The 18,670-nt window shown below is 51.5% G+C and overlaps 1 protein-coding gene across 2 annotated transcripts in view; it reads right to left on the minus strand.

The window, feature by feature from the left end:
- Positions 1–18,670, minus strand: part of Pemt (phosphatidylethanolamine N-methyltransferase) — a 73,332-nt gene that overhangs the window by 43,011 nt on the left and 11,651 nt on the right. For both annotated transcript variants that reach the window (XM_021213485.2, XM_021213486.1), the window contains exon 2: positions 16,385–16,492. In XM_021213485.2, the coding sequence (XP_021069144.1) occupies positions 16,385–16,492 (108 nt within the window). The remainder of the gene's footprint in view (positions 1–16,384; positions 16,493–18,670) is intronic.

The raw sequence follows: 18,670 nt of genomic DNA on the forward strand, positions 1-18,670 counted from the left end.
CCCTGTCCAGGCAACAAAGTCAGATGCAGGGACATGGAACAGGTGCCAGATCAGGACCCTCACAGCCTGGAAGCTTGCACCCGCAGCCTAGGAAAGGAGATCCAAGCTACCTTTTCTACCTGTCACGAGGCAGAACACAACATACCCTCAAAATGGCTATCCCAGGCTAGGCAGTACACATATAAGACAATGCACATCAGGGCTCCGTGTCTTCTCGGCTATCTGGGACCCTCCCTGCTCCCCTGTAGAGGCTATGAGGACTCGAGAGACTGAAGGAGGAAGGTGAACACTCATAGGCACCTATCATCAAAGGCTGCTGGTGCCCTGGTCTCAGAGAGATCCCTCAGGTGAAATTCCAGGCCATCCCCTAACTCTAAATCTCCTATTTCCTGTCAGCACCCTGAGGGCCTCATGTCTACCTGATCTTCAGGACCAGACTGACCCAGACATTTCCCAGCATCCCAGGTCACCTACCTGGAGAGCTACTTAAAGAGACTTCAGATCATTCACATGATCACAGGAGGCCCAAGGCTCCTTCAGATGACACCAGAGAGCCAAACAATAATTAGGAACTTCTATGGATAACGCTCCACGATCCCCTGATATCTGTTGCCACCTTAGAAGATCCAGCTCCTGACGCTGCTTCGTCCCTCCCTTCCGCCTGGCACACACCCAGGCACACCAGACGGAGTGTCCAAAGCTTATTTGAGTGTAAGCTTTGGATCTGCAGCCTGGCCCATGAGCAGGAGCTGGCCTGGGAGAGTCAGGAGACCAGATCAGGGCCTTGTAAAGAGCCCAAGTGCCCTCAGCCCAACCTCGGTTCTCCCCTGTCCCCACACTGCTGCTCTCCAGAGCACCTCACACGGAGGAGGTTTGAATTCAGAGTAAAGGAGGTCTGAGCATTGCACCTGCCCTCTAGAGCCAGAGGCTATGAAGTCAGACCCTCTATCCTTTGGCAAACAGTGTGAAGTTGTTGACAGTCCACAAAGGAGCAAAGATGTCAACATACCAATGTTTATGACTTTTCCAACCATGTCCCACTTCAGGGAAAACTGTCGGCTTCAGAGGCATTAGCATGACATTTTAAGGATATCCAGCTCTACTGGCAGGCGTGTGGCAGCTTGCTTCCCCTGGTACTAGCCACATTCAAAGCCAGCAGACATGTGCTGTGAGTCTTGTGAGCCCTGTACCAAAGAGCCCTTGAACTGCAGTTTCACCAGATTTTTAAAATCACATAACAGCACAAAGTGAAAGGCCAGGAAGGAAGGGCATGAAGTTTCCACAAGTTCACATGCACATGAACCCAACGTCAGGCACCAACCCTCTCTGAGGGCAGACGAGGCACATGCCATGTGTGGCAAGCTACCATCAACTCTGGCACCAGGAGAAGGAAAAAAAGACCAAAGAGTTCAGAGGCAATTAAGGAGACCCTGTCTAGACCACAGGCTCCCCAAAGCATGGCTAGGCCCTAGTCAGCTTCACTTCCCTAAAACTTAAGAGCATCTGTGGACACTCAGCATTGCCCTTGAGATTGGCCCACCCATGAGGGCCCAGACCAAGTGCCTAATACATCAGGTACCCTGGCCATGCTGGAGCCGCTAAGAGTCAATTCCCACCCCAGGTGTTCCTGAGGGCCTCTAAGCACAGGAGCAGGGACTCCTAAGAATTTACCTCTTCTAACAGAGGCCAGATGGGCCACATAAAGCAGGGGAATGGGCTGAGAAAGTAAGGGACACACTTTGGTGGCTAATGGGGGAATCAGATGCACCCAAAGAGACAGTCCAGTGGCACTGTGGCTCTGTGACGGTGGGGCAGGCTCTATTCATCATCATAGAACAAGATGGAGGAGACAGCAAGACCACAGATCCTGAAGACCCCAGGAGCTCAAATGAGGCATAATTTACCTCTGATGCCTCAAGCCCTCCCATACCTCCTGACCCCCTTCCTCCCATACTCTACCTATAAAGTCACTGTGACACCCGTCCTCACCCCCGAAACCTCTAAGTAGCCTGGTGCTGACCCAGGCTACCTGCCCAGCCATATTCCACTTAAGACACGGCCAGCAAGAGCCATGCTGCTTTCTCAGCTTCCCTCCGTGGGTCAGGCAGAGGCACTGAGCATTATCTTGCACTACTTTCTGAAGCTTTTGTTTCTTGGTCCCGCCACTCATGAAAGTGGGGAGCTTACAAAAACACACGCATTAAACAGGAGGGAACCGGATATGAGACATGGAAGGTGAAACACTGGGGCCCACAGAGGCGGGTAAGAGGCTGGCCAGATAGTCAGCAGGCTCATAAGCCAAAAGGCTCAGTCTGCTATGAGCCTGGTGACCATGGGGGCCAATCAGCAGACCCCTCGGTGGGCTAGCTTCCTGTCCACTTCTAATACCCACTACTCCTTCTAGAACAGTGTTTGTCACAGGGAAATGACCAGGAAATGGGCACTGAATGAGCAAAACCATGAACCAGGCTCAGGCTGCACCTACAGGGCCTCTGACACAGAACGAGGAGGCCAAGTCACGGGACACAGCAAGACTGCCTGAAAAATGAAGCAAGGTGGGAGAAACAACTGAGCAGGAGAGCAAGGGATGGGCACACGCCTTCACAGAGAGCCTGCAGGGGACAGAGAAGGGACTCAGACAGCAACCGGTGACAACCTGATTTCCCGGCAAAGGCGAGTACTTCCTGAAGCCCGGGCAGCTGTGGGAAACAGCCCTTGGAGAAAGCTCTGGTTCCCAGAAGAGAAACGTCAAGGTGAGCCTAGAGCCAGCCCAGCTCCTCCTAAGGGTTTGCAGAAGAAATGGCACCTCTATGGTCAAAGAAAAACAAAAACCAGCCAAGGGGTCAACTCTGGGTGGTCAGTCAACACATAGAAGCATCCTGGTGGGCTGGGCCAGGAACCAGAGGCCCAAATGATTGACACTGTGGTGGGTTTCCTGCTGGGGGACATCAGAGCAACAGGAGATGCTGGCCAATGCTGAGGGAAAAGCATGAGAGTGAATTGGTACCCAGCTAAATAAAAGGTGAAGTGAGCGCCTACCCTCCTGATCCTTTCATCCTTCACCCAAAAGCAGAAGTCAAAGAGCCACCTCTGGGTGTGGCCCGGCATAACAGGATGTTTTTTTTTTTTTTTTTTTTTNGTTTTTCGAGACAGGGTTTCTCTGTGTAGCCCTGACTGTCCTGGAACTCACTCTGTAGACCAGGCTGGCCTCGAACTCAGAAATCCGCCTGCCTCTGCCTCCCAAGTGCTGGGATTAAAGGCGTGCGCCACCACGCCCAGCTAACAGGATGTTTTAAGACAAGATGTTTACAGGGTAGTGAAACAGCAAGAAGTTCTAAGGCAAGGTGAAACAGGAAGTCCCTCAAACCGAGCAGCTTTTCTAGGCTGCTCCCTCCCCCAGGTATGTATAAGCTATAAGTATTACTGAGAGATACCCTCAGACAAACTGGGAACTTTAGGAGAGGCTCAGACAAGCAGAACTGACTGGAAAGAGCCAGGACACGCTGAACTGCCTAAGAAAAACAGAGACTAGCCAGAGTGCCTGAAAAACATTCAGACCAACTAAGCTACCTGGAAAGGACACTCTCCAAGCTACTGAGCTGCCCGAAGGCTAGGCAGTGTATTCCAGGTTCCTAGCTCTCATGAGCTGTCACCCATGCTGCAGTGGGCTTTGGTGATGCAGCTGACTGAGTGATTTCTGCTTCTGTAAGTTACATCTCAACCATATTCTTTTTTTTTTTTCAATTTTTATTTTTTAAATTAATTTATTTATTTTATGTATATGAGTACACTATAGCTGTCTTCAGACACACCAGAAGAGAGCACTGGATCCCATTATAGATAGTTGTAAGCCATCATGTGGTTGCTGGGAATTGAAATCAGGACCTCTAGAAGAGCAGTTAGTGCTCTTAACCGCTGAGTCATCTCTCCAGCCCCTCACCCATATTCTTATAAGCAACCCCAATAAACTTTACTAGTTCACCAAGTTGGACTTTAGTGGTACCAGTACTTTGATCTGTCATCAGTTTCGTATGCAGTGTGAGTAGGTATCTGTTCATGTCTCCCCAAGAATAACATCACACAATATGGGGCAGATGGAGAGTGTCTGCTGATGCTGCTCACAGGAAGGGAAACTGAGGCACAGTTCTCAGGCTCAGGCTTTGCCTGCAGCTACTCAGCAAACAAAACCCAAAACCTATGAGTAGGCCCCAGGGTAGATGCTCAGTGAGCATACTCTACAGAAGTCTGGGTGGACACCACAGGCAAGAAGATGGGCCAGTTCTTTAAAAACCAGAGCTGCCAAGCATGAGAGAGAGGCCAGAGGCAAGAAGAGGCAGCCCCAAAGCAACTGCAGTGCAGGTCTGAGCACCCTTCTCACCAAGACCTTCCTTGTCTTACAGCAACAGGCCACACTGTGACTCCTATCCCCCATTTACAGAAGAGAAAACCAAGGCTCTGTGAAGCCAGGAATACTGCCCAGGCCCAAGTGCTAAGAGGCAGAAGGGGATGATGGGTCTGGGTGTGCTCAAAGGCCTGGTGAAGTGACTGAGCCAAGCTCCCAAGGATGGCCAGGAAAGGTGGCAGGCTGGAGAACACAGAAGTGTCACTGCTACATGACTGCTTCATGTGTTTCATGTGTCTGGCCCATGTGCAGCCCTGCCCATGGAAGATGTGCATATACTCAAAACATTGACATAGGAAAGACACAGGCAAGCACACACCAGCCCAGAATAAGACCATGGAGAAATCCTGCAGGGCTGCAGGGCACGTGTGGCCCCACCCAGGCTCTGACTGGCATTGGTTGTGGGACCATGAAAGGCAGCCTGTTTTGGTTGAATGGGGCTTGCTCCGGAGACCCAGTAGAAAACTCTACAAGGTACGGAACAGTGAGCCATGTTCCCAGAGACAGGTGCCTGATACCACAAAGCCCCCAACTCCATAATTCTGTGACTATCAGTCACACAGACAAAGCCCCAAGCTCCTGGCATTCTGGAATGCTCCTCCCCACAGTGACCTGACAACAGCAAGATAGCCCAGTCCACCATAAAAGGAGCTGTGTGGCCCCTCCTTGCTCTCTTTAAGTGCTTACCTTTCTTACTCTCATCTCTAGCCCTCCTTCTCTCTCTCCTCCCCCTACCCCCACGTGGCCATGGCCGGCCATTCTCTTTCTTTCTACCTTCTTTCTCCCTGCCTTTCTACAATAAAGCTCTAAAACCATAGACTGTCTCTGCTCATCAAGGCCCGCAGTGCTTGAATGATGGGATAGGTTTTCTCCTAATGAGCCGCATCTAACCTCCCACCAAAAGGCCTTCCTGAGCTCCAGCCACGGATTGGACCAAGGACTCTCGCCCTCATGGGAACCACCCAGTGCCCCCTCTCTGCCTGCCCTTTCTTCCCTTCAGCCCCAGGGATGACAGAGCCGCCCTTGGGGCCTCCACTTGCTTTTCAGCTCTTCCGAAGTATCCAGCCGAAGTATCCAGCGGTGTCTGGGATGCCTGAGACTGAAAACCTGTTACCTCTGGCCTCCGTGAGGCCCAGAGACCTCGGACTGCCCCTTGTCTGCCCCCTGGCTGGCTGGGTTCAGTGGCTTCACACAGTCTGAAACCTACCTGTAGCCATGTGGAAAGTGTGCGGCAGTCCTTCTGCGTCCACCCACCCAGAGCACTGGAACTCTGGTGGGACGTGGGTTTTCTCCCACTCCCTTTATTCCCCCATGCCCACTGCCCTACAATTGGTGACAGGTGCATGGGGGTCTTTTCCTGAGGTCAGAGCCTAGCAGCTCAGTGTATCTGGCCCGAGCCAGGACATGCTGACACTCCAGGCAATGTCTCTATCCTTCCTCAACTTGTCACATCACATCTCAGGACGTTCAGGGGTGTGTGCCGCCCTGAAGCCTTGGGTATAAAAAAGGGCAAGTAGAGGAAGGCACAGGAGCAGGTAGGTCCAGTTCTGTACTCACTGCTGTGTGGCTCAGGGCATCAAAGAACCCCTCTGACCCTCAGTGGTTATTTCTGTGAAATCTGGGGTGGAGGGGCAGTGCAATGGCCAATCTTGGTTGTCAAACTGACTGCATCTGGTATCAACTAGAACACAAGCTGCTGGGCACGCGTGTAAGGGAGTTTCCTGATCGGGTTTCTGAAGCAGGAAGACACACCCTATATGTGAGCACTCCATTCTTGTGGCAGCCCAGGTAACAGGACGTGGAAGAAGGAAGCTGGCTTGACGCCTGCTGGCCTTCATCCTCACTGGCCAGCTCATCTACCCTGCTGTTCTGGCATTCCTTCACTAATATTAGAACTAACTGCTGGGAGGATTCCAACACACACCTAAACCCAGCCGCTCCCTAAGAATTCCCCAGGCCTCCAAGCCCATAGTGGAACTGCTAAGACATCCAGGGGCTGGAGAGATGGCTCAGCAGTTAAGAGCACTGACTGCTCTTCCAGAGGTCCTGAGCTCAAATCCCAGCAACCACATGGTAGCTCACAACCATCTGTAATGAGATCTGATGCCCTCTTCTGGGGTGTCTGAAGATAGCTACAGTGTACTTACATATAATAAATAAATCTTAAAAAAAAAAAAAAAAAAAAAAAAAAGACATCCAGTCTCATGGGCAAAACTACCAGATTCTCAGTCTCTCCAGTGTAAGATAGCTATTGTTTTGATTACCTGTATCACATCCTATAACCCAATCTAATAAATGTCCTTTAACACACACACACACATTATTCAATCACTTTTGTTCCTTTAGACAACCTTGGGAATATGCCAGGGACACACAGGGGCCCATTAAGGTGATTGTCACTATCATGATAGCACTGTGGTTGTGGGACACTGGGGAAGCACTGATCCCATCCCCTATTTATCTGATTAGGTTTTGTCAATACAAAGAGTCACTTAAAAGGGGGACCCTCAACTGAGGAGCTGCCTCATCAGACTGCCCTATGGGATATCTGTGGGGCGTTGTCGTGACTTGTGATTGATGTAGAAAGGCCCTGCCCACTGTGGGCTGTGCTACCCAGGGGTGGTCCTGGACTGCATCAGAAAGCCTGACTAGCAGACCAGTGAGTGGCAGTTGTTCCTCCACGGTTCCCTTGAGTTCCTGCCATGGCTTCCCTCAAAGACTGTGTGTGACCTGAAAGCAAAATAAACCCTTTCCTCCCAAGCTGCCTTTGGCCAGTGTTTATCACAGTAACAGAGAAACCTAACTAGGACACCCATCTGGGTGGCTGCTTGACCCCACTGCCCTCCAGGATGAGACCCCTTGACCCTGCCCTTATTAAGGCTACCAGGGAAGACACAACTGGGAACAGAAGACACCACCTCCTCGTGTCAGCCCACCACTCACCTCTCATCAACCTCCCTTGCTCTCAGCCCACGCCCGAACCACATCCCTAGCAAGGATAAGATAGATGGATCTGCAGAGGACAAACACCCGCCCCTGCTCCATTGCCATACGTGGCAGAAGGGCGCCTTGTCCCCATGTCATGTAAGGGAAGGGAGCCCCAGTGGGGGCTAGTGGGTTTGATTTCTGCCCTGGACACCTTGGCTGAGTGTCTCAGAGAAACATGGGGCCCTACCTGCATCAAGGTCACACCCTGTCTGCAGAGGTCGGGGACTCTCCATACTCTGCCTGAGAGAATGGTTTCCTTCCTTTGAGCCTGCACATTGCCTACCCCGGGGCTCACTGAGGTGGCCAGACACCCCTTTGGGAAATGGTGGGAGAAGACTCCACTATACAACCCCACCTACTACCCACACGGATGGCCTCTGGAGCCCTCCTAGGCAGGCAGGAAGGGCAGGCACAGGGAGGTGGATATAGTACCACCCCCCCCATGATAGGGACTTGAGGTGAATACCTGGCCTATGTAGGTTGTTACTGGTGCCCTTGTGGAAAAGACAGGACTTACAGAGCCATAGCATGGCCTCTGGGCCTATGTACCCTAATAACTATACCTGCAGTAGCGTCCCCTCAATCCTTCTCACAAGGATGTGCCCCCATTGAACTACACTCCCCAAACATGCAAGGAAAGCCTAAGGTTTAGTGTGCAAGGCAGCATGCAGGACCAGGGGACAGAGAGAAGGCCAGCGAGGCAGCCAGAGCCTCTCTAGCTAGGAACCGGCACAGCTCATGGGCTGAGCAGTTACCTACAGTCCACAAAGGCTCAGGTTAGAGCCCCAGCACTGCAAACAGCAACAAAAGCTTTCCAAACAATCCAGCCGATGACTGTGAGTGTTGGGAATTACATATGATCATTCCCTGGGGGGTCCATTTCACCCACAGGGCATGCAGCCAGGTAAGGTGGAAGAAGAAACTGATGATGTCACTGGCCCACTATGTCCAGGGCCAGGCCTCCCCTTCCCACCTACTCTACTCCCTATACCACAGAGTAAGCCAAGATTACAAGCCCCCAAATCACAGAGCAAGCCACACTGCAAGCCTCCACATCACAGACCAACTTGTCCCAACCGCCATACTGTGCCACCATGATGATCTGAACTGATAGGTTCCAGATTCAGTGAGAGACCCTGTGGGATGACATCCAATGTCAACTTAAACCTCTGCCCACACATGCACACTTACACACACATACACACACGAAACAGAACTATCACATGATCCAGCAAACACACTAGTATTCATATAATCAAAGGAGGCAGCACAGACCTGCAGCTCGTGTTTATTTCTGTACTTCTCACATCAGCAATGATAAATGAATAGAAACCCGGTATGATCAGTACACCCAGCAGACACACATGGAAATCATGTATGATCAGTACACCCAGCAGACACACATGGAAATCATGTATGATCAGTACACCCAGCAGACACACATGGAACTGTCACTCTACACCATACGTATCTCAGCTCTGCTATGCCAAACAGAAGACCCAGGGGTGGACTGAAACAAAAAGACAACAGTCAGGCTGACTCTAGGCCTGTAAGGGCTAGGGATGTACCTCATGAATCCCTAAAAGAACCTTGTAGGGTCCACTGGCTAGCTGTAAGTTCCTTTTACAGATGGGGAAGAAGAATGAGAGACGTTGACCAGGGAAGCTGGTGTGCTCCCAGTAGAGTAGGGGAGATCACTCCTGGCTCCACCCCTCCCCAGAGCCACCACAGACTGACTCTGAGGAAGGAGGGTGCCCTTGAACCAGCTATCCTTTTCAATCCTAGGCTTAGCCCTGGGTATCAGTGGATGGCTCCCACCCTTCCCTGGGCTTTCAGGAACTCAGCCTGAGAGAAAGCAGATCCCACATTTACCTTTAGCAGTTCCCATGGCCAGGGCTCAGCTCCACAGTGGGCTTTAGAGAGACCTACAGAAGGATGCTTAGCCATATTTGCTTAGGGCCAGAATCAGGGATGTCTGGCTGAAGAAGATGAAGGGTAGTCAAGCAAGGACGTGTGTGTGTGTGTGTGTGTGTGTGTGTGTGTGTGTGTGAATCCTTTTAGGAAGAGTGAACAGAACATGCAAAGGCCCACAGGCACAGTGAGAATGGTCTGTCTGCGTCCATGGTGATAAGTCAGGCTCCTGAAAGATTGCCCTCTTGAAGCTAAGCCTGGTCATGAAAATACCTCTCAGACCAGTAGTTCTCAAGCTGCGGGTGACAACTCCTTAGGGTTGAATACCACATGTCGGATATTTACACAATGATTTATAACAGTAGCAAAATCACAGTTACGAAGTAGCAACGAAAATAAATTCTATGGTTGGAGGTCAGCACAACCCGAGGAACTGTATTAAAGGGTCACAGCGTTAGGAAGGTTAAGAACCTACTCTCAGATCACGCTACAGCAGCCAGGATTAGGGCAGAAGCCAGGGTCAGGGCTCACTGGAGGAACACCAGCATATGTAAGCCCCTGAGTTCAATCCTCAGAGAAGGAACAGGAAGGGGGGGGAGGGAGGGGAAGAGAGAGAGGAGGAAGGAGGGCATTGTAGTAGAACAACCTGGTCTGTCAGGGATACAGATGAAACAGTAAAACCTAAGACATCATTTCCTGTGAGGCACAAACTAATCTTATACACCAAAATGGCCAATACCGAAACAACCAGGAAGGGAAGACACCCTGGGCCCCATCCAGCTAGCATATTCTAAGATAACTGAAACCAGCACCTAGACCCATGGCGTGGAACAACCCTCCCTCAGCAGGTTTGCCCAGCCTGCCTTTTGTTCTTGGCCGTGCGTCTCTGAGCAGTCCTGGCACAGACTGTGAGAGACACTGTTTTGGGCATTTCATCCCACAATGCTGGGATGCTGGGTTCTAAAGTAACCCTGATGCCATAAGTGGATGGACTCAGTGAGAAGGCTAAGGCTGCTTCCACTGCACTTGAGCCAACACTGACAGGGTGCAGCTGTGTCACTGTTAAAGATCATCTGCCGCCAGTGTGAGGCTGGGCCCACATTGGTTCTGGAGGGCCACACCCATGAGTACAGCTGAGACAAATGAGGGGAGACTTGGGAGTGCCGGGGTGCATCAGGTGACCATCAATCAAAAGGTGTTAGTGTGTGAGCCTGGTGACACAACCCAGGTCTCCTGTCGTGTGACGCCTTCTACTGCCTTGAGCTATAGCAACTAGCCAGGCCGGCCACTGCAGCACAAAACAAGAGAAGACACCCGACCCCCAAGTGCCAGCTCCGGGCCTACTGGGTGGGTCATGCCCCAGGTGCCAGCTTTCTACGCCCGATGGAGCAAGAGTCCCAGACTGCCCACTGACGTCCCTGCCCATCACACTCACACTCACACGACTTGCCTCCAGGGAACAACTTGGGCGGCCAGCAGGGAGGCAGGATTATCCCTCAGGGAACCAAAACCCCTCTTACCCGCTAACTTCACATGCCCCTGCAAGGTTCCCTCATCCCTCACTGCTCTTCCTCTTCTAAAAAGCCCACCTCAAGACAGACAGCCATTCTACAGACCGGACACCTTGTCCTCAAGCCTGACCTGGCACTTGTGCTCTCTCCAAGGAGCCTCTGGGAGCTGTGGGATGAGCACACCCCTGGCTATCCTGCTTCTCTTCTGGTATCCACGCTTACCCATCGAGCCAAGTGCTCACTCCAGGAGAGCACAGTAAGATCCCAAGCCAACCCACCACAGGCCAGGCCTGCGTAAGAGGGAGGCTTCTGCAGCTAGACAGACCTCAGCGCACAAACCTCGCCTGACCAATGGAGTCAGCAAGGCCAGAGCCAGACGGCAAACCTAGGCTGCCCCGGTGGATGCAGAGGGAAAGTTTCTCTGGCACCAGAGGATCCCTCACAGAGATGAGTGGCAGTTGGCAGGCCGGGAGCAGAGACAGAAGGTGTGGTGACAAGAAAGAAGGCCACTGAAGGGCAAAGGGACCAGGGCTCTTGCTGGCCGCCACTGGAGCAACACACCCCTACCACCCTGCTATCCACTCCAGTTCTAGGTAACTTCTTCCTGTCACCTCCCCTCCCTCACTGTCACCTCCTCCCTCAATGGCATCTCCTCTTCCTTGTCAAATCCTTCACTCTCATAATCTCCTTGTCTTAGTCAGGGTTTCTATTCTTCGAGGAAACCCCATGACCAAGAAGCAGGTTGGAGGAAAGGGTTTACTTGGCGGACGCTTCCACATCGCTGTTCACCCTTGAAGGAAGTCAGGGCAGGAACTCAAGCAGGGCAGGAACCTGGAAGCAGGAGCTGATGCAGGGACCATGAGGATGTTACTGCCTGGTTGCTCAGCCCGATTTCTTACAGAACCCAGGACTGTCAGCCCAGGGCTGGCACAGGCACAGTGGCTGGAGCTGTTCTCCAATCACTAATTAAGAAAATGCCTCACAGCTGGATCTCATGGAGACAGTTCTTCAAAACCGAGGCCCCTTCCTCTTTGAGGACTCTAGCTTGTGTCACGTTCACACCAAACCCACCAGTACACTCCTCCCTGTTACCCCCTGCTATACTAGGTACCTCCTCTGCTCTCAGTGTCTCCTGTGTCACTGTCACCTCTACTTCCTTACAGACATCGTCTCCCTCACTATAGCATCTTCTTCCTCACCGCACTGTCACCTCTTCCTCCTCACTGTCACCTCTCCCTCACTGTGACTTCCTCTCCTCTCACTTCACCTCTCCTCAGCCTTCCCTTCCTCTCCTGTCATTCTCACCTCCATAGCGCCACCTACTGTCCAGAAGCCCCAAACTCCTTCCAAGGCACCTGTGCCACCAGGCCACAGTCCCAGGACTCAAACCTGCTACATACAGCACAGCAACTTGTTCTCAAGTTCTGTAAGGACAGTCACCTTTCTCAAACTAGCTCCCCAGACACAGTGACCATTGCCTAGTCCCGCCCTGGAGGCCTTCGGGGCAGCCTCCCAATTAAAGTGGGCACCCTCCTGAGCCAAGTTGGTATCTTCAACTGGTATCTGCCTGCAGCTAGGCTTAGCCTGTGGTAATTGTGGGGCCCAGGTTGCCTGTGGGTAATTGGTACAACCAACCTTCCTCAGAAGAGCATGGTATGTCCCTCAACCTTTAGGGAAGGGCAGCTGCCTCTGACCTGAGGGGGTGGCTTGGATCTACAGCAACAAGAGGACACAGAAGGGAACCTGTGAGGAGCTTGCCCTCTTCACACTAGCTGTCCTGACAAGACTCTTAACAGCAGCCTGTCCTGCTGACTCCTGATACAGGGCCCTGGGATGGACTGGTTCAGGGCCATGCTCTGTGATCCATCCCAGTCTACCCTGGTGTCCAAACAGACTGTCTCCATTGGCTGCTGACTGCTGCCAGCCATCTGCTCCATCTGGCTAATGTAACAAAGCTTGTGTGACATTTCCTCAAATAAACAGCCTGAGCTCAAGGCCACTGCTGGGATCCGGGCCCTGGCCTTCCAGAGCTCTGACCAGGCGAAGCATGGCCGCTGGAGCTTCACAGAGCCATCTACCCCATCTCTCCCAGGATCTGTCATAGACCCTCAAGTGCCTTCCTTCCCAGGTTTGCCCAAGTGAGTGCGAGCTCATGTCAGATGGATGCAGAATGTGTCCACTGATGCTACGCAGAAGGCCAGTGATGAGCCAGTTCGTGCTCAGGAAAACAGCAGCTCTTCCAGGGCACTGCCTACACCAGGCACAAGTGTGAGCACTGAGGAGGACCCTGGCTGGTCCACTCAGATGCAGGCCAAGCAGCAGCTGCTACCTAGAACACAGTGCATGGCAGACTGGGGACAAGATGGAAAAGCAAGCGCTTTGGAGCACTCTAAGATAACAGGATCAGTGTTCCTCGCAGCTGTGCCAAGGGATGCAAGAGATACAGAAGGCATTCAGACCACTTGGGCCACTGCATTAGCCTCCAGAGACAGTGTAACTGACCTCTGCTGGGCAGGAGCCAGGGCCCCATTCTGCTTCATGCTGCCATCTGGGCCTCTAAAGTAGGTTGGCCTCCCAGCTCACCCTGGCTGCCTCCCCACTCCTTTCATATGCCACCTTAAAAAAAAAAAATCAACTCAGTCCCTACACAACTTTCCCCCAGAAACCCAGCACTTTCTTATGCAAGTGTTGAGTTTCAGTCAAAAGCCATCCCTTCAGACAGGCCTTCCCTGACTACCCTTCCTGTCTCTCCTTCTTACCTGCTTTGTCCCTAAGGGGTTGATTTGTATGTTTACTCGCTCGCTGCCCTTCCCGGGATGCCACTGTGCCAGGGTCAGGCCCACCCGCTCGTACAGATGCCGTCAATCAATAAGTACCTGGACAATAATGGACAAATCTCTTTGATATGGTTTGGACATGATTTCAATGTGTCCACTAAAGCTGACGTTTCCCGGCATGACGGTGTCGAGAGGACTGGAACCCTTAAGAGGAGCAAGTGTGAGGTGATTAGATCAGGGCAGAGCTCCCTGGGGGGAGTAGCACTGGTCCTGGAGAACTGTTGTTTCTCTTGAGGGTAGATTCTTATTTTATTTTATTTATATAAATACACTGTGGCTGCCTTCAGATATTCCATTAGAGAACATTGGATTCTATTACAGATGGTTGTGAGCCACCATCTGGTTGCTGGGAATTGAACTCAGGACCTATGGAAGAGCAGTCGGTGCTCTTAATCACTGACCCATCTCCTCCAGCTCGAGGGGTAGATTTTTTTTTAAAGGTATATCTATTTATATGAGTACATGGTAGCTGTCTTCAGACACACCAGAAGAGGGCATCAGATCCCATTACAAATGGTTGAGAGCCACCATGTGGTTGCTGGGAATTGAACTCAGGACCTCTGGAAGAACATGCAGGGCTATTAACCGCTGAGCCATCTCTCCAGCCCACGAGAGTGGATTCTTACAGAGTGAAATTACCCACACACGCTTGGCCTCTTGTGCACGTGGCTATTTTCCTTTCTGGTTCTCCATTATATTTTAAGTTATTCAGGAAGACAGGATTCTGGCACCACATTGCTGGGAGATTATGAACTAAACATCCATCTCCCTTCTACACAGTTCTCAGCACCAGTTACTCTGTTGAAGCAGTGGTTCTCACATCATCTTCCTAATGATGTGACCTTTCAATACAGATCCCCGTGTTGTGGCGACCCCAAACATAAGATTATTTTTGTTGCTACTTCATAACTGTAATTTTGCTATCGTTATGAATCATGATGTAAATATCTGATATACAGAATATCTGATATGCAACCTCTGTGAAAGTAATGTTTGATCCCCCCCAAAGGTACTGTGACCTGCAGATAAGAACTGCTGTGTTAAAGCAACAGAAAGGGGCTAACCGCCCCCCAACCCGATTCCTCACGTGAGAATGGCAGCGCTTTGCAGTGCCACCTTGCTGAGTTGCCAGGTAGAAAGCCTGAGTACAGTGAGCCATGCCCAGTGCTACAGTCAGAAGACCCTGCACCACCCTTCGAGAGTGCCTCTGCTCACAGCGCAGTTTCCCCACCAAGCACAGAGCTAGGCTTCCGGCTCCTGTCCTCCCGCATCCAGATGCCATCTCATCTCCTCTGCGCTGCGGCTGACCCAACCATAACACGATGCCATTTTTCTCATTCCAAACCGAGCATGAAGAGCTCACTTGTTCTTCCACTAATGACTAGACGACTTTCCAAGTAATTATGCTTTTCAAAATGAGGCAAACCAAAAACGTGAGACTAAAAAAAAAAATAAAAAGGAGCCACTTATGATAAATGCACAGACACAAGGCTCTCGTCTATTTGGGGCTGTTGGGGCTGTTCCTGTGGATGAAACGCAGCTTCAAAATTAAATGGGCAGAAACATACTGCTTCAAGGGTGAGTGGGAGATGAACAAAGGGAACTTAGACAAAGCACTCCCAATCCCCACTGCATTGGCCAGCGGCTCTCCCTGTGCTCAGGCCACGCTCTGGCACCTGCTATCAGCCTAGGCCTCCTGGAAGAGCGAACACAGGCTCCATCCAGCTATGCAGTCCAGTAGCTTCCTGCAGGGGAGTCCTGTGCACACCACATCTAACGCAGAGTGAGTTAGGAGTGAGGTATCTTTAATGCCCTGGACTAGCTTCCTCTGACTCCTTTAAAGCATCAGAAACCTTCTCGCATGGCTTGAGATCCGTGTTTGTCCCCTAGAGTGTCCTGCAGCCTGGCAGGCTGGCTCCTAGGCGTAGGGCAGGTTAAGGGCACAGAGCTCCATGTGTCTAGCCTTGCCAGAAGAAAGCTGTCAGGAAACCCGGGCCAGCACTGGCACACTCTAGCAGTACACTCCAAGGTGTGGTTTCTCAGGAGCAGGGGGAGATCACAGTGGTCTTGTCTGACCTCTGTACCCCTGCCAGCAGCCCACTCCTCAGCAGGTCCAGTATGTTCAGGACTGCAGGGACAAAACATTCAGAAGGTGGTGGCTCTGTGCCAAGCATCCCTGCCCCCACCCACCAGGTGGAAAAAAGGCCCAAGCCATAAACTAGAGGAAAAGAATACAGTGTTCTGTCCTGGTACAGCTGGATGGACAGTAGTCTAGGATCAGTGTGCTGATGCCACCAAGCACAGACTTCTACAGACTAGCTCCAGGGCAGTCACAGGTACCCCAGGCTCTGCCTCAGTGTGCACTCAGGCCTCCATTCCCATTAGTCCTTGTGTCATAAGCTCCCAGACAGCCCAGGCCCTCCAGTGAGAAGGTCGGCAGCAGGAGGGAGGTCTCCCTCATGCAGCTGTCAGCTGCAGATTCCTGGGATACCCTAGGTCACCCTGACACTGGCCCCTTGGCCTCCACAAAGGCAAGAGTCTCCCCTCATTCAGTGTACACTCACTGAGTGCCACCCTGAGAGGGGAAAAAGGGAAGAGGATGGTGACAGGCATGGGAAGGCTAGAAGAGAGCCACTGTCTAGCCCACTGTCCATGTGTCTGGCTGATGGTAGCAGTGATCCCACCGCACCAGCCTCAGCAGCTAGCCGCTGTCGTGTGAGCGCAATGGTACTCACCACATTCCAGAAGAGTGGGTTGAACACAATGGTGATCACAGCCGCCACAAAGCTGGGCTCTGTGGGGTCCACGTAACCCAGCAGCCAGCTCATAACGAAGAGATCTGCCTGCAAGGACAGAGCTGCCATCAGTGGGAGGCCTGTCTAGCAACACCCAGAAGCTGCCAAGACCTGTGAGCCCCCAGGATGCAAAGACTCCTGGGAAGATAAGGGAAGCTTGGGATATCTAAGTCCAGACACAGTCACTGCACTTAAGTCTCATAAAACAGAAGATAAAACGCTAAAAAACTAGTCAGCCGTGTCAACTGTCATGAGAGTGCTAGGCTAATGGTTGCGGAGGTGCTTATGGGTACTGTATGCAGAGATCTGTGGCTCTGAAGACAGGAGCCCAAGAAAGGAGTGACATTAACCCTGGATGTGATTGAAAGCCTTTTGGATGAGGGTTCTCAAGAGACTCAGGGAAAACTCAGGTGGCTAAAATACATGGGAGGAGAAGCTTGGCTTCAGGAGACAGCAGGAAGAGCCAGTGACCATAGGTAACGGCCACCCCTCCCAGAGCCTCAGTTCCATGACTGGAACTGTGCAAGGAAGTGATTCTACACACAGCAGAAGAGAGCAGACAGCACCACCCCTTCCAGCTCACACTGGCAATGGCCACAGGTCATACAGACAACCCAGGGTACCAATATGGCTCAGTGGGAGAGCACTTGCCTACTATGTACAAAACCTTAGATTCTATACCCAATACCACCACCAAAACAAAACCACAAGATCAACCGAGGTGTCCAACCTAGAGAAATAAGATATGACCCATGTGTGAAGACCCTAAATCACAAAATCCAATACCTCCATTTACACATAAAATCCCTGAAGTGTGCTGGGCGGTGGTGGCACACGCCTGTAATCCCAGCACTTGGGAGGCAGAGGCAGGTGGATTTCTGAGTTTGAGGCCAGCCTGTTCCAGGACAGCTAGGACTGCACAGAGAAACCCTGTCTCGAAAAACAAAACAAAACCAAAAACAAAAACAAAAGCCCTTAAGTACTTGACATTTGGGGTGAGTTGTCAGTGCTGTGCTGTGCTGTGCTCTCTCTGCTCTGTTCTGCTCTGCTGTTTTCTCTCTCTCTCCTCTCTCTGCTCTGCTATACATTCTACAATGCCTCGCAGGCCCAGATCCTGGCTTCCACCCAGTGGAGGGTGGCAACTCCTCCCCACTGAAGCAACCAGAGATGTCTCCAAATGTAAAGGAGAAACAAACTCCCTGAGTGGGAGGGAGTTCTGCCCACAGGAGAGAGGAATAGCCAGTCACTTTCTGCACCACCTTCTTTCTTCAGGCAGTGAGTTCTGGTGCCAGGTGGTGAATATTGCTGGGTCCTTGTGCTCTTCTCTAAACATCTGCAGTTTCCAGTTTAGGAGGGATCTTGAAGGCCCAGAGCATTGATAAATTGTATTGTCTCCCCCACATGCAACTGAAATAAAAGTTGCACTAAATTGTAAATAAGGCTTCATGTACCAGGCTTATGGCCTCTCTCAGACTCTGCTCTCATGCATGCTTTGCTGTTTCATTTCAAAGTGTGCTTCCAGTCCCCCACCCCCTCCACATTAGGGGGAGGCAAGGAAATAATGTTCTACATTTGCTAGTATGCCATGCACAGAGACCCGCCCAGGGTTGCCCATCCATCCCTGGAGAGAAAGCACTTGATTCTACCCATGTTCTTACTTCACCCAGTAACCACCTCCTGGGAAGACTCAACCAGCCAGCAAGCCAGCCCAAATTGCCCAGTGTGACACAGGGGATACTGGAAAATCACTAGGCATGAAAGGTCTTCCACTGTGGCCTCCCTGTCCAATCAGACCACATTTCTCACCAGGATATGGGATCAAAGGCAGGATAAGCATTTGCTAAATACTCAAACCTGGTATCCAGCCACCCATATCCATGAGGGACATAACAAGACCCCTACAGATGCCTACAGTGCAGCTAGCACCAAAAACTACATGTATTATACTGTTGCTGTTCTAATATACATGCACCTCCAATAGAAATTTTGCAAACCAGGCACATCAAGAGGCTAACAATAACTACTCATTAACTAGAACCAGAGCCGGGCGTGGTGATGCACACCTGGGATCCCAGCACTCAGAAGGCAGAGGCAGGCTGATCTCTATGAGCAGGTCTAGTCTATGAACTGTCAACATAGTGACTTCCAGGTCAGCCAAGGCTACAAGGTGAGACTGTCTCAAAAGAACAAAAGAAAGAGAGGAAGTGGGGGATGGAACTAAAACAG

Source organism: Mus pahari, chromosome 14 (genome assembly GCF_900095145.1).
Source record: "Mus pahari chromosome 14, PAHARI_EIJ_v1.1, whole genome shotgun sequence".
In the NCBI taxonomy this organism is placed as follows: Eukaryota; Metazoa; Chordata; class Mammalia; order Rodentia; family Muridae; genus Mus; species Mus pahari.